Source organism: Falco peregrinus, chromosome 4 (assembly GCF_023634155.1).
Source record: "Falco peregrinus isolate bFalPer1 chromosome 4, bFalPer1.pri, whole genome shotgun sequence".
In the NCBI taxonomy this organism is placed as follows: Eukaryota; Metazoa; Chordata; class Aves; order Falconiformes; family Falconidae; genus Falco; species Falco peregrinus.
In genome coordinates, this window is record NC_073724.1 from 78,113,629 (window position 1) to 78,129,615 (window position 15,987).

General features: G+C 36.2%; 1 protein-coding gene across 1 annotated transcript in view; it reads right to left on the reverse strand.

The window, feature by feature from the left end:
* Positions 1-6,235: 6,235 nt before the first annotated feature.
* The window catches only part of PIBF1 (progesterone immunomodulatory binding factor 1), a 121,202-nt gene continuing 111,450 nt past the window's right edge, over positions 6,236-15,987 (reverse strand). Inside the window, exons 17-18 of the mRNA XM_055802761.1 lie at positions 10,132-10,311; positions 6,236-7,844 (exon numbers count right to left, since the gene is read on the reverse strand). Coding sequence (XP_055658736.1) covers positions 7,788-7,844; positions 10,132-10,311 — 237 coding nt within the window. The 3' untranslated portion in view covers positions 6,236-7,787. The remainder of the gene's footprint in view (positions 7,845-10,131; positions 10,312-15,987) is intronic.

The following is a 15,987-nucleotide window of genomic DNA, read 5'->3' on the forward strand; positions in this document are numbered from 1 at the left end:
GGGCACTCCCTTTCCTCAGAAATGCTCCCATCATCATCTTGCCCAAAGTTAACTTCTGTGAACACTCAGCGGGGATGATCAGATTCAATCCTATCCACCACCTGAGGAAAACGGTAACGTACTCAGTTTCCTGTGGAAGCAGTATAACAAGTACAGGGCACTGTGAAAGCAATAGCCTTGCCGGTTCTGTTCAGGCTGGGTTTCAGTTTCCAGTAAATACATGTTCAGGATCACAGCTGTTCTTATCACCAAACCCAACTATTGGTATTTCATACCAACTGAAGCACCGTTAGTACTGTCATCTCTCTATGTAGAAGTAGTACTTGACACTGCCACGACTAGGACAAATCTAGGTGGTCACCGAGAATGCTGGCGTGTCTGTACTTTTGGTACCTCCGTGGCTGAGTGGCACCAAAGCAGAGTTTTAAGAACCTCACAGTTACATCTTTATGTTTTCAGAAATTTGATATAAGTGGTAAGAACACAGAAAATCTCTTACATAAAAGAATAATAAAAAACATAGCTGAGAAAGTGGATCAGGCATTCCTGTTTCCAGAAACATCTAGTGAATCTGAAATCTTGCATATTAAAGATACTGTATTTTTTAATGAAAACTAGGGCTGTCACTCAAATCAGTAAACGTGGTGTTGTCCGCTGTGTTGGCCCATGGGGAGTTTGCACATTTCTGTCAGGAACCTGACAGTTGTTGGGAGACAGGCAGTAGATCAGACAAGTCCATGAAGATGATGCAGTACAATAACCTTAATATTTTTAATAAAATTAATTTCAAGACACTTTATTGGCATTTCATTCACAACCAAAACATGGATGTTCACAGAAAAATATTTTGCTTTGTATCAAAAATAGATATAATTAAACCAAAAAAATGTAACTTAAGTTTATGTTAAAAGTGTATATTTACATATATATAATATCTCAGTTTACAACTACAAAAAAATAGTAGTGAATTATCAAAGATTCCTGATGTTACTGCAGCTGGAAACTCAAGAACTTCAGAGTTTGTTTCTTTGCAATATCACAGAATTTAATGGATTGAAAATACTCTGTACTTGTTTTTAAGTCATTCAGCGGTCTCAGGATTACTATCACAGTGTAAAACTACTTGACAAAAGTTTCAGCCTGTACAAATTTGAAATGGCATGTCAGAATGAAAAACCCGCTATATTTGATAGGATTGGGTATTCGGTTTTCATTGACAACAGATCTAATCAGCTGGCTGAGGTTTCCCCAAGGGAGGTTTCGGACAGTCTCCTTTGTGTAGAAGCACCCTGGCTGTGCAGATTAGCCTGCAGAGATTTGACGGGGTTGAGAAAGAAAGGTAAGCTCCCTCCTACTGTTGGTAAACACTGTTATTGTTCTCCATTCCTTGCTGAATGGAACAAAAGCAATTCTGTAAAGTTAATTACTGCAATAATGAAAGAAATGACATAAAATGACAAGGAATGTGCTAATTCAGTAAGACTCGAGTCATTGACATATAAGTCCCTTTACTGCTTGTTGTTACTTTCAGGCACGTACTCCTTTACTCATAAATACTGAGTGGATTTTGGGGACTTAGTATTTAAGTAATAAGTTAGCCAAATAAAGATTAATGTGTAAGAAGTGGTGCCTAATGATCTCCTAGGAGTTGTCTAGGCAGTACTTGAGACCTGAACACAGATCTCTGATGAAGTATCTGGAAAAAAGGACTTGGCCATCCTTGCAGGACTTGCAGCATGTTTCCTTTTCAGTGTCCAAGAACAAAGACTCACTAGAAGTTTATTTATATGCCAAAATAACATAACTCCCAAGAAGGGAAAGGTGACAAGTGAATAGATTGCACCAAAATATATTGCATTTCTTCCTTGCTTACACTTCATACAGTATCACAGAGGGGATGAGTGATATTAATTTTTGTGTGAACATCTTACATATAGCTCTGGATGACAACTTGTGAATCTCTGTTTACACGGCGGCACTGGCACTCGGAGCTGTGTACTTGGAAACCACAGGCCTGTGAAATGTAGAGTGACAAGTCTCCTCTATGTGTGGCACTACACCAGCGATGGGGAGCACAAGGAAGCTTGGGCACGGAAATTACCCTCTCTCAAGGTCTCAGAGAGAGCTCAGTGGGAATATTTCCAGCTCTTTCTTTTAGAAAGGACCACTGCACTTCGGTAACAATTCTGCTTAAAATCCACATATACATTCTAGATGACAACTCCCTTGTAGAAGTCAAGCATTGCGTTGCCAGGCTTTACCTAATAATAACGCACAAAGAAAAAATTCTTCTAAAGAACTGAATAACAAGGCAAAAGAGAAAGTCTTGCATGCTGCAATATGTATCTCTAAAATCATGATAAAAAGGAGCACTGGGAATTGCTACCAATTTCAGCTGCAACACTGAATAATCTAAGTAATCCTTCTGTTGAACGAAAGGGAAAAAAATGAAAAGACTTTCATTGAAATACAGTAATAAATTCCATCCGTAAGACTTTTCCTGCAATTAAGTTACATTTACTGATCCACTACTCCTTAAAAGAAGCATTAACACAAAGACTTCAATTATTCATGGTCAAACAAAGTTGATTCTATTACTTCAATCAAAGCGGCATTCTCTTTACAGTGGTTATTTCTGTAATATCTTCAAAAAGGGCACACAGTCTATGAAAACATGTAAGTTTCTGAATAAAAGCTATTTCCATGATCAATCCTAACTTTTCGCATTTAATATTTCTGCCATTTCCTGCTTTCATGGGGATGAAATTTGCTGGGTGTTTTTGTCCCCTTCATCCTTTAAAGGGTAAGCTGATTAAAATTCACTATGTTTTAAATCCAGTTCTAATGTCCTGAGGAAACAGGACTCACTTTCTCAAAAAAAATGGGGTGGGGAATAAAAATATGGGTATTTACTGTTACAGAAAACTTATCAATGAGGAAAGAAACCCAGGGAACTCTGCAAAATGAACTCTGGAATGAAGTTAGTGGTTCTTGTGCTGTCAGCAGAGGGCTTAAAGAGCTGCAGAGGGTCTATCTGCGAAGAGCTGTACCTACTACTGCTAAAAGCTTTTGCAACACCCACCATTCACTCGTCTGTAATTCCCAACTACTGTCCGTTTCTGCTAGCGCTGCCGTCCCCCAAGAGTCAGCACCTTGTATGCTGCTGATTGCTGCCCAGCTTCAGTCTGAAATACCCAAAGTGTAACTGCCTTAATTAAGCTACCGCAGTATGCATTTTAAAGGTCAAGAGTTCCCGATCAATCCTAGGAATTTAAGAAGGGGATAATATTGCCCAGAGACACTAAGGAAAAGTTGATCTTCTGGAGATACTTGTTTCATTTTCAAAGGTCGAGGATCAATACAGATTCTTGATATTCTTTGGTATAATAAAATACCAGGGATACATTTCTTTGACTCAGTAAAAAGTCTGGCATGTGTTCTATTAAATGTAATGTTAACAGGGAGATAAATTCTTTCCTCAGTAACCTCCCTAACGAGCACAACCCTGAAAGATGACAGGCTGTTACAGACTCAAACTGTTGTGTACAAATCTGTTTTCATGTAAATGTGCAACACACTGACAACTGATTGAGAGACATATACATAATAACATACATACTTCTTCAAAAGGTAATAATTTGCCTCTAGAAAGTCATGCTTTTTAAGCCGTGTCTTCTAAAGACATGGAAGTTGTTGAATGCTTACCAGGAGCAAAAGAATTCTATTTGACCATCTTGCAGAAGTCAGAGGTTTAGTAGAGTACGTGTTCCTTTTTTGCTGGAACTAGATATCATACAAAATGATAACTGAAAAAAACCCTGAAACAGAAAATAACAGTTGAAGTGTAAGAGGCAGCAAATTGTATCCCAGAGACACTGACAAATACTCAGACAACTAATATTTGAATTTACAGTTGTTCCTCTTTAAGGTTTCATCACCGTTTTGTACAGAAAGTCTCGAAGGGGAGGAAGACTACAAATCCCAATGGCGTATCGTTTTTTTGTACAAAAAATATTTAGAAACTACAATGCCAGTTACGTATGACCACAGGATGCAGCAATAAGCATTAAAAGTTAAGGTCCATATCAAAAAAGAAGGCAATTTCATCTTTTCACTTTTTTCCTCAAACAAGAGATTTCCTTGATGCTTTGCTTCTAGCAAGGGATGGAAAGGTGAGAAAGCTGTTAAAAAAACCATCCTAACCTGCTCTAAACCAACTGTCCTTCCTTCTTTCCTGTTCAGCCCACACACTTACGAAACTTAACACTTAAGTAACACCAACTTAATGGACCAAGAAATGTAATAGCGGATAGAGATTTTTCTCTTTTTGCTCCCTTTGGTTTGAAAAAGAGGAACTGAATATGATTATGTGGGTTGGGCACTTCAGTCACAAGTTGCTTACATGCATGACTACCCTTAGAAATTTCTCTTTACTTCATTATTTTTGACTTACGCATCATTAACACGAGGCCTACTACAATGGGAAACTGCAAAGACCATGAAGAAGAATTTTGGAATAATTCATTTGACAACTATATTTGTGGGAAAGAACATCAGTAAAAATGCTGTACAGGTAATGCAACTGAACCTTTTCATTACTTAAAGAGCAAAAAGGTTCATTAATTTTTGCTGTAGGGCATTTCACATTTGAATAGTGATATTTAAGTGACATTCTAGCTTTCACATGAAAAGCTTAGAAGGTCTCCTCCTAGATAATTAATTATAGCCTTGGAGTCTAGGGAGGAGACACAGGAAGAATACAATGTCTTCAACGGGGAAAAAATTTACATACTGAGGAGATTTACACAGAGACTACATGGATTACGAAAACTTACCAACAGGAATCTGTGTTATCAGTATATGCTAACAAATTACTTTTATTTTTGCAAATTTAAAGATGGACCTTGTTAGTAATTAGAAAAAAACAAAAGCAAAACCAAAACCCAACTTTGCCAGGATATGTCACTTTGTCATCTGAAAAACTGTTTAAATGTCAATAAAATTTCACCAAAAATCAGCCTAATTTTCTGTCAGCCTTCCTAGAAAATCAGGCTGCCTGGAGGACATAGAAATGTACAATGCACAATTAATTCTGGAAGCATCAAAATGTTATTGTGTATTATATTTCCATGGAAGAATTAAACACTTTGTGTCTTTTGGATGGTAAGAAGTAAATTAAGGTCACTATCTCACATTAGTATATTTAGAAATACCACCATAGAGTAATTTAAGTTGGACAGGAATTCTGAAAATCAGTCATCTAGTCCATCTCTAAGTCAGGTCCAGTTATACCAGGTTGCTCAGGACTTTGTCCAGTTGAATTTTGAGTATCTCCAAGGATGATGATTCTACCACTTCTCCAGGCAACCTGTTCCAGTATTTGACCACCCTTGCAGTAAAAACATTTTTCATAATAGCTATTTGAGTTTTCTAGTGCTCCATATTGTGTCTGTTGCCTTTTACTCCATCACTGTGCACCTCTGAGAGAAGTCTGGCTCTGTTGTCTCTGTACCATTCCATTAGGTAATTGGAGATGGCAACAAGTTCCCCCACCAAGCCTTGTATGGCTGAATTAAGTCCAGTTCTTTTGGCCTCCCCTTCTACATCAGGTGCTCCAGCCCCTGATCATCTTGGTGAAACTGCTGGACTCACTTCAAGATGTCAATGTCTTTCTTGAACAAGCCCCAAACTGGATGCAACACTCCAGATGTGGTCTCCCATGTGCCAAACAGAAGGGAAGCATCACTTCCCTCCATCTGCTGGCTATCCTGTTGGTAATACCACCCAGGATGCGGCTGGTTGGCACATTGCTGACCCATGTTCAATTTGTTGTCCACTAGGACTCCGAGGTCTGTTTTTGCCAAGCTGCTTTCCAGCCAGTACTGGCATATGGGGTTATTCCGTTGTAGATGTGGGACTGCAGTTGCTTTTGTTGAACTTCATAAGGTTCTTGCTGACCCAATTTCCAGTCTGTTGAGGTCCCTCTGAGCCCCTGCCAGCCAGTATATGGACCACCCTCCCAAACTTGGTATCGCCTATGAACTTGCTGAGGGATGCTACTATCTGCCAGTTGCCAGCTGGGTCTTGCATTGCTGGTCGCATTTCCTTGAGTTTGGTGTGCCAGCCAATTTTCCACCCACCTTACAGTCCCTATTTCACCAATTTGTCTAAAAGGATACTATAGGAGAACAAAATGTGAACACTTAAGATTCCAACTACTACCTTGCCCAAAAGCTCACAGTCCTTCTAGATACTACAATTTATTAATTATTGGGTGATAACAGACAAACGGGACAGTCTGGGAAATTAAACTACGGGCTATGAATCACATATCTATTACAAACTACAAAATTAGTATCTGCATATGGGAGCGGATTCACATGAAAGAGAACTTTTTGATTCTATTCACATAAAAATACAAGTTAGATAAAACCCTAGAGTTCAGGAAACCAAAGTTTATTCAGGAATGTCTGTACAGATAGGTATATGAGCCCAAACGTTTGTTTATTTTTTCCCCTGGTGAATACCAGTTAGTCTAATATAAGATGTTACCTCTGTCTACACATTTGGCCTCCCTTGCTCACAGAATGATAATTTTAAACTTGTGATGTCCAATTGCTAGCAGTTTTACATCACTCTCTCGGAATTAGGAAAAAAATAATACAGAAACTTAACTGGAGCAGAGGAAGTATTGCTGTGCTTCAAACTGCTGTTTGGAAAATGAAGAAAAGTGTATCTAGGAATCACAAGCTTGACATAGCTCAGTATTAAATAGTATTAAATAAATAATTATTGTTCATGTCCAGGTAGGAACAATGAAACAGTTGAAGAGATATTATCAAGGAGAAAGGAGGTAAGAAAAAGGAGCTTCCTCTTAAATGAAATCTGAGCAATATTTTCATTATACAGTCACTTAAACAATATCACCTGTATTTATGTTATATATAGAAATACACTATATGCAGTGAAAAGTGATTAAAAATATCAGAGACTTTTTCTATTGTGTAAATAGATGGTGGAGTGGAATAAATGAGTAGACTGTGTTGTTGGAAGATGGGGCTTATTTTCATATACTTAAATATGGCAAGTTAACCATTTCACCATTACATGCTACAGTACTCACACACTGTGGTTTGATTTTTATTATTCACTGATGTAACTACACTACAGCAAGTGTATCTAGCCCATTAAGTATCAGTGCTAACAATTAAGATGTATTTTATTGCTTCTTTAGAGTATTTTTAATGCCTGTTTGGTAGAACAAATGACATCACATGACAAACTATACAAATCAAGGCCGGTAAGAAATTAGGTTTTTTTCCACCTGACATGAATTTCCTTCATAGAAAGTAGGATATAGTCTGATGCTACCTCATGTATATTTTTAAAACTTCTATGAGCCAGAATAGTTGAAAGGAATGTGGCATAAGACACAGGGTCCAAGAAAAACAATATAAAAAAGCTGAAACATGCATTAATTTGACACTCTGAACATGCGTCCTTTAACTGCCCAGATAATAAATATGTACAATAGCTGGGGTTTATTTATCTTTTAAAATTCAAATATGTTAGTAAAATCATTGCATGCATTATTTCCACACATTTTATTCACATGACAGATCTACAAATTATTTTATGGTGTGTAAGATCGTTTGACAGATATAAAAGAACTGTTAAAACCAGAACAGTTGTTTACTTTTATGGTAAAAAGGGCATCATATGATGAAAATAACTTTCTACAAAGGAAGGCTCCTCAAAGGATTATTTTAAATAATTTTAGAAAAATGTTATGATGAAGTTTTCTTCTGCAGTTTCTTGTACCATACAGGTGCCTCTTTATTTGTCTGTAAAACAAAGAACGTTTTAATTGTGAGACGGTGAAAGTCAGAAGAAAAACATGTAATCTAAAGTCTCTTTCCTTTGTGATACATAGGATAAATATCACTATGTAGTTCATAGTGATAATTGAGTTCTTTGTTTAAATGCAGATAAATTAAAACCAAGACTTACCAACAGCATTCTGTGTTATCAGTATATGCTGATAATAAGTTATTATTACTACACAGCTGTATTAAAACCTCCTTATTTCTAGGTTACAAAAAGCAGATTATACAGTAAGAAGTAAAAGATTTTTTGTAAAATACCTATCACAATTAAGACATGAATCAACTGTGCCATAAATAGGCTTCATTTGAAATAGCACTGTCTGACTTTCCCGGTTGAAAAGGGGAAAACTTAGAAAAGAAAATATAGTTCTTAAAAAACTATTATTAAAACTGAAAAAAATCAGCAGTTTTATGACAGTGTAGAAAGTATATTAATTGCAGAGATTTATCTGTGAGCAACTTTTCCTTGCCTTCACAATCCTATGGGCTACTGCTACACAGTTAGGATTGCTTAACATTTTTTTGGCTTTGCTTGACATTCAGTGGTTGGTTGTATACAGAACTAAAACTAAAAAAATGGAGGTAGAACAATGTAAGGACTATTCTGCTTTCAGGGTTGGGTATAATCTTTTGCATTAGAGAGTACTTTCTCTTTTGTCTGTTGTCTCTAAACCTGTCCCTTTCTAGTTCTTTTTTTTGTCTGTTCTATATTAGTTCTTTCCTCTGACACTTAGTAACTGTTCAATTTAAAAACCTACTTTATTCAGCTGGCCTTGTGGTGGGAGTTCTCATCACATTTTAATATCCATCTTTCTTTCATTTTGAAGATTTCAGTTACAAAAATAAATCTGTTTTATTTGTGCAAGCTTTTAAAATTCTAGAAATTGACCTAAATTGGGAGGATTTTCACAGGGCTACTAACTTCTTTCCCTGTCTAAAAAGCTCTGCCATCTGCCCATTTTGGATCCCTACTCCAAAGTCTGAAAAGACTAGAATTTTTCAAAGAGAAGTTGCTCACAATTTCTAAATGTAAAAGAATTTTTTCTAGATTCCTACGCCATTCCCATACCCCTAAGTACAACAGGACAGATTAAACACCAAAACTGTGGATCATCTACACAACCTAATAGTTAGCTCACATTTTGGCTGTTTTGGATCACTGAATAGCTCTGTCAGGAAAAGTTTGAGCAGTATGATTTAGCACTACTGAAAGGATTGTGGATGAGACTACGCTGGGTATGCCTGTGTTTAGTCTCGTAACACTACCCAAGCAAATTTTGAACCCCTAAAATCCTCCTATGCCCTCATATCATGTCCAAGAGATGCAACCATTTCCTACATTTTGTATTATAAAAACGGTATCTGATGTGCTGCAATACAAACCTCATTGTTTAAAACACTGAATTTTAAAAGTACCCACCAGGCAAAAAAAAAACCAACAAACAACAGAAAAGAAAAAAAAAATTATAGATGTATATTTGGACCAAAATAGCACACAGGCTATGCACTGTGGATACAACCAGTCCAGCCTAGAGAAAGGCAGCTTCAAGAAGGATAAATAAGAGTAATGATTTGTTTTATGATTCAGCATTGCAACTTGGCTTTCTTAAATGTATCAGGTCAGACACAGTCACCGTTTTCATGAATACTAGAGGCACTAAATTTGAAGCAGGCCACTTGAAATATTTAAGTCCGAACATCTAGTTTCTAAAGGAATAAACCAGATTTTACAATATCAAGTACCCTTAGTAACAGAAGTGATATCAATACTGGGCATGTTTTTTTTAATATATTTTTTGATATATATATGCACACACACACATTAATACATATATAAGTGAACATAAGTATACATAAATACACCTATTTCCTCACTTCTGCTCCTCAATAAATATATGCACATATTCAATTCATACATGATCTGGGTAGATTTAAAATTGTATATGTAGTCTGTGGATCCCTTTGGTTATTAAAATTTTGCTAACTACTCAATGTTGCAATATTATAATGGGATTTTTAAAAAGATACAGTTTGCTGTGAACTTAAGATGCAGAAACTACCAAATAGATAAATAACATCATAAACTGTAATTCATCTCCTCAACATTGACCATTCCCATAAAGAGCTGCAAGTATTCAGCTGAATTAGTTATACATCTCCTTGAAGTATTAACCCACATTTTTCTTTTTAAAAAGTGAGAATTATCAAAAAAGTGTATGGCACTTACTCTTATCATAGTACTTACAAATAACGTTGGCTTAGGTGTAAATATATTTTCTTCTTCATGCTCTGGCAGCACTTTTACTGAAGGATTTGATTTGCTTTTTGCAGTCACACTTTTTACATCAATAGGAGACTGAGGTAAATTTTGTTCATAGCGTTTACCATGTAGATTAATTAGAATCTGTTTCATTGTGGCTAGTTCCTATAAACCCACAAAAAAAACCAGTCAGTGCTAAGTTATTCAGTAAAATTACATTTGAACCTATTAAATATTTATTTGTTAATAATATATTTATATTCAGCAAACTAAATGTGTAAATGGATCAGTAAATCTAATAAGCATGAACATATACTTGTCATAATTAATACGATTATTAATTGGACACTAGTAAAAGTAAGAAAATAAAAAAGGCAGATAGGATTTATTAAACTCAAATTGTGTGTTGCTTAAAGGCTGTATAACAGAACATTTACTGTGTATTAAGGAACCCACTATCTCTTTTAACTTAAGCTTCAATTTAATGTAAAAGAATTCTTTTGAATTTGTTTTGCCAGGCCAAGGCAGTTTACAAATCTAATTTGAACGACTGTGACAAACTGTACTTTCAAGTGCTAGGTCTTGCACAGATGTCTTATAAATACATTACTAGAGATACATATCTGTGTCTTTATATCCAGATCAGAAAAGAAAAATCAATGAAAAACCTTGTCCTGGTTTGGGGGGGCAGGTAGGGGGGAGTGAGCGACTGAATGGCTGCATGGTATTTAGCTGCTGGCTGGGGTTAAACCACGACAAACCTTAAGAGGACACACAACAAAAATGAGATCAGTGTGGGCAAGAAACGTGAAAAATTAAAGTTCCAACATAGGAAAAAAAAAATACAAAAGCATATAGAAATACAGACTCTTTTTGGATGTTCTAATAATTTGCTTTGGTAACAGTTTGGATTAATTTAAAAAGTAACCTTTTCTTGCCACTTCACAACACAACAGATTACTCAAAATGTATGGTAGAGTGGAAAGGAAAAAACACAGTATTTTGTGACTTTAGATGGACATCTTTTGTCATCTTGCATCACCCACAGCCTAATGTTCTCCCCCTTCCACATCTAATAGGTGTAATTACTATAAAATAAGTTACAGAATTTAAAGCATTATTTGTTTTATTATTTATTGTACTGTTATTATGTAGAGCTTTCATTATTGCAGAACTAGAACAGCAAGGTTAGTAGCAAAGCCTTTCAAAGTAAATTGTAAGACACTTTTACATTTTTTAAACTACTAATGGTTTTGTTTGCTTGCTCTTTATAAAAGCTGTTGTCTTCAATAAGCAATACTGTTAACATATTAACATTCTATATACTTAACATTCTCTCTTATCTCTCAACCAGAACAGGGTAAGTCATATTTATAGCTGAATGACAAACATTTGTTATATCTTACCTATTTCTTAATACTTGCCAGAAAATTACATTGATGCACATGCCATTTTCATTGCACTATTAGTAACGGGTTAAAAAACCCCCTCAGACTTTTCAAACACTCCTGCCATATACCTTCTCTGTCCCCTGCTGCCTTTAATACAAGATAAAGTCAAAAGAATTGTATTGTTGCCTTTAAATTGTCCCACACTAACTCAGTTATATGAATGGATGTTACACTCCACAGACCAGCTTATTGAGTGCACAAACTGTTCTTGTATCTCAGTCATTTAATATTAACTATTTGCATAATTCAGCCATGTGTGGTGGCATGTTGAAACAGCATGACTGCAGAGCAGCTGTTTAAAAGGACTGCACAGTTGATGCCAACATGTATTTCAAAGTTGTAAACTCTGCAAAGATGTTGCCAAAGCAACACATACACAGAATTTCTTGATGAAAATAACTCAACCAAGTATACAGCAAATAAATACACCATCACAGGAGATTAAATTGTACATAAACAATGTTTTGACATTAGCAAGTGCTGTTCCTATACTCAAACTGCTTTATTCTGTGGACCAAATAGTTGCACATTTGAACAAGGCAGAACCCAAAAATGTCACACAGATTTATTTCAGAAACAAGACTTGAAACCTGCATGCTTTAGGGTCATATTCTCTTGTCTCAAGATCTACCTGGCAGTCTAAAGTCTTCTCTACTTCACAGAATCTGTCCTGTACTTGACAGCCTTGTCTGTTTTCAGACTTGGAAAAGGCTAAAAGGCTGCAGAGTCAGCTCTCACACGAGCTTCCCCTGTGACAGGAGAATTCTCTGATGTGAAGCTATGGAAAGGAATGACAGGGAGTGGGGATGACAAATTAGCCCACAATGAATAAGTTATTTGGCATCACAGCCAAGTTTATAATGAAAATTTAGCTAAAGTTGCCTTAATATTTGTTCTAAAATGTTTCCACATTTAGTGAGAAAGGCCGTAACAAACTTGGCAAAATAGCACAGAAAACACTGAATCCAATAGCATCATTGGTATGTTTACTGCTAAACAAGAAACAAAAACTGGCCCAACACATTTGCAAGGATTTGCTGTTTTCAGAAAAGGAAGTACTTGAAATAAAGTTCTGTCTTGAGCAGCAATATTTTACCCATCTCTTTAGACTTCCCTGCTCCTGAACACAATCTTAATTCTCAGCTTCACTTTTAAGTTCTAAATATAGAATCATTAGTACTATCTGCTACTGTTAGCATACTACCATGATTCAGCCCAGCTGGTCCAGAAAGTAGCAAGGAAAAAGCAGCTCTGGACATCGTGCTTTGCAGAAATGTGAACTTTTCCCAGTGTAAAAAGGACCTTGAGAAAAAAGGGGAAAATAGGTATATGGTTCAAAACAGACGGGAAGAATCTTTTGTGTAGAAGTACACGTATTAGTTTCAGGACAAGCTAAGTAAAGGAAGATGTGAAGAGAAGTGGGTGGTTAAAATTTTTATATGTTTCTACTGTGTCAAGTCCATAAGTCCTTTGTCCAGCAGAGATGTGCAAATTGTTTATTTATAGTATTCACTTCAGTTACTCAGTGTACTGTAGAAGCAGCATTGCTAAAGCTCTGTATTTCCCAGTTTATCTGTGGAATTATTTGGTCCTTGTCACATTCGCTCCTGGATGTACAAGCAGCCATGCTATGCAAGCTGTGTCATTGTTGAGGCTTCCAGGTCTGAGGGCTTTGGCTTTGGAAAGCCAGACAGCAATCCTTCTTGGGATGACTATGAGTACTAACACCCCTGAGTGGATTCACCCAGCTCCTCTCTGTGCTTGCTTTTACAGCTTTGGTCTCATCACTGTCCCAAACTTTGACAACACAAGCACCCATGCCCTGCTTACACAGTATTTGATGGGGAACAATGGGAGCAATGTAGCAGGAGGTGAGGTAAGGTAAAACGTACTGCATTCCAAATAGCATCAGAAAAACTTACTTGATCATTTCCATTTATTTTTGGTACTGCGGTGTCCAACAACCTTAGATAACAATAACAAAAGCAATTTTGTGCTTAGGTACAAAGGATAGGCACCAATCTTTTTGATAGATCATAGAATGGTTGGGGTTGGAAGGGACCTTAAAGATCATCTAGTTTCAGCCCCCCTGCCATGGACAGGACACCTTCCACCAGACCAGGTTGCTCAGAGCCCCATCCAGCCTGGCCTTGAGCACTGCCAGGGATGGGGCATCCACAGCTTCTCTGGGCAACCTTTGCCAGCGCTTCACCACCCTCACAGTGAAGAATTTCTTCCTAACATCTAATGTAAATCTGCTCTCTTTCAGTTTAAAACCATTACCCCTTATCCTATTGCTACAGGCCCTACTAAAAAGTCCGTCCCCATCTTTCTTATCAGCCCCCTTCAAGTACTGAAAGGCTGCTATATGTTCATTAATTAAAATGTTTTATGTTTGGGGATTTTTCCCTAATTCTACCTTGTTAATTTATTAGGCTGAATGCTATCAATGCTGCTGTTGTGGAACTCCTACAGTCTACAAAAACTGTGTATCATATTAAAATCGTCAGGCTTTGAAGCAGTGTTAAAAGAACCAAATCAAAGAAGTGTCAACCATTTTTAAAAGGTAAAGTAAAAAAGGCAAAATAGTTGGATGCTATCTGCTCATATTACTCATATTTCAGAAGAATCTGAGATTCTTATGACAATGTTTGATCTTGAAGCAAGTAAAAATAAGTTCGGTTTTATTTAAAATTGTTTTAAACTGTTTATTATGGATAACTGAAATAGTATCTAGAAAAATGGAGACTGACGATCAGTTTGGGAATATGAAGGGTAAAATTTGATTCCTTCAACTAGCAATGCAACTAGAAGATAGAGATAAGCAAATGCAAAAATAAAGCATGCCTGATATAAAATATAAATGTATTTTGAGTTAGAGATACTATAAAAGGATCTCTGTTAACATTGGTTTTGTTGTCCTTGATACATGTTCAACATACATGCACCAGAAAAGCATCATATTTTCCTAATTCAGTACTAAAAAAATTGAAAATCAGTATAATAATAAATATTATAACAAAATCGTAACTTACATAATCAAAACAAAATGAAAAATATTTGCCTGATACGGAAAAGGATTGAGGCATAAAAAGGAATGCTGTTTTATCAAGTAAATAACTGAAGTATATAAAAAAAATTCCCACATTACGCAGAACAGATATTTATCAAGATAGTAATTCCATTTCTTTTCAGTGGATTGTCAAGAAGTATAAAGATTTTTCTTCTTACTGTCTCGGTCATCTAACTATAATCAAAGCAAGAAAGAATCATGTCTGTGCGCTTGAAAGCTTGCAAAGGCACTTAACATTATATATGTCTACAATTATAATAAATATGTAAATTTTTATAAGCAGTTAAAATGATATGTATATTTATATATCATGCTCTGGAAGGAGATGCAAAATAACAGTCTCAAGAAAAAGCAACTGGCTTACAGGAATCAATTACATCAATGTCAATTCTTATGTTCTTATGGCAGGGATGTCTTGTACCTTCAAATAATCTCCATACAGTGATCTTGAAAAGAAACTTTACATAGATCTAACTGAACAGTTGGAAATACTCAGTAGGAAGAGACATTTACCTTTCTGGCCTTAAGATAAGTCATTCTGGTGGTAAATTTAATGTTTTTTGATATCACTAAAATCATCACAGAAGCAGCCAACGGATGTCAGATCCATTTGGCTCCTTCCTCATGCAGTAAAGCCCATGGCTAATGCACTCAGATAAATACCCTCTAAAGCAAAAGTGACCCTAACAATAGCACATACAGTTAACTGTGCCTTTACCATGATAAATAGTACTCTACTTCTAGCTTTACATACAGAATTTATTATTGCAATCTTCACCTTGTGTTAGAACTCCATTTTGAAGCAGAGAACTTGTACCGTGGAAACTAAACAAGAAATTGCTGTCCTAGAAAATATATCAGGTTCTGGCAGCACCAGTGAATTCTGATGACTGACAAGCATTCCCAGAGAAGAAAACAGCATAAATTCACAGTAAAAGAATGGAAACACAGAAAAGGCACTAAATACTATGATTTTTAATCAAGAAAACCAATCTCACTGACAAACCCAGAAAAATCAGCTGAAGGAGGGATAAAAACAGAGGTCTGTCTCCCTCAAAGGTGCTGATCAAAATTTAAGGTCTGTCAGAATTTGTGAGTCAAGCACTAAGTTAATTATTTTAGATGTGTGTCCCCACCCCCGATCTGTAAATCTTCTGTACTGTTAAAGTAAAGCATGCATATTCAGGATCTCCTTTGGAAGGCTTGTACTCCTCACTTTAACTGCCATATGGTCCCCATGTGGTTAAATTATAACTCAAAATAAAAATACGTATCCAGTCTGGAGAAACTTGAGAGATTACTGTCTTTATGTCCAAG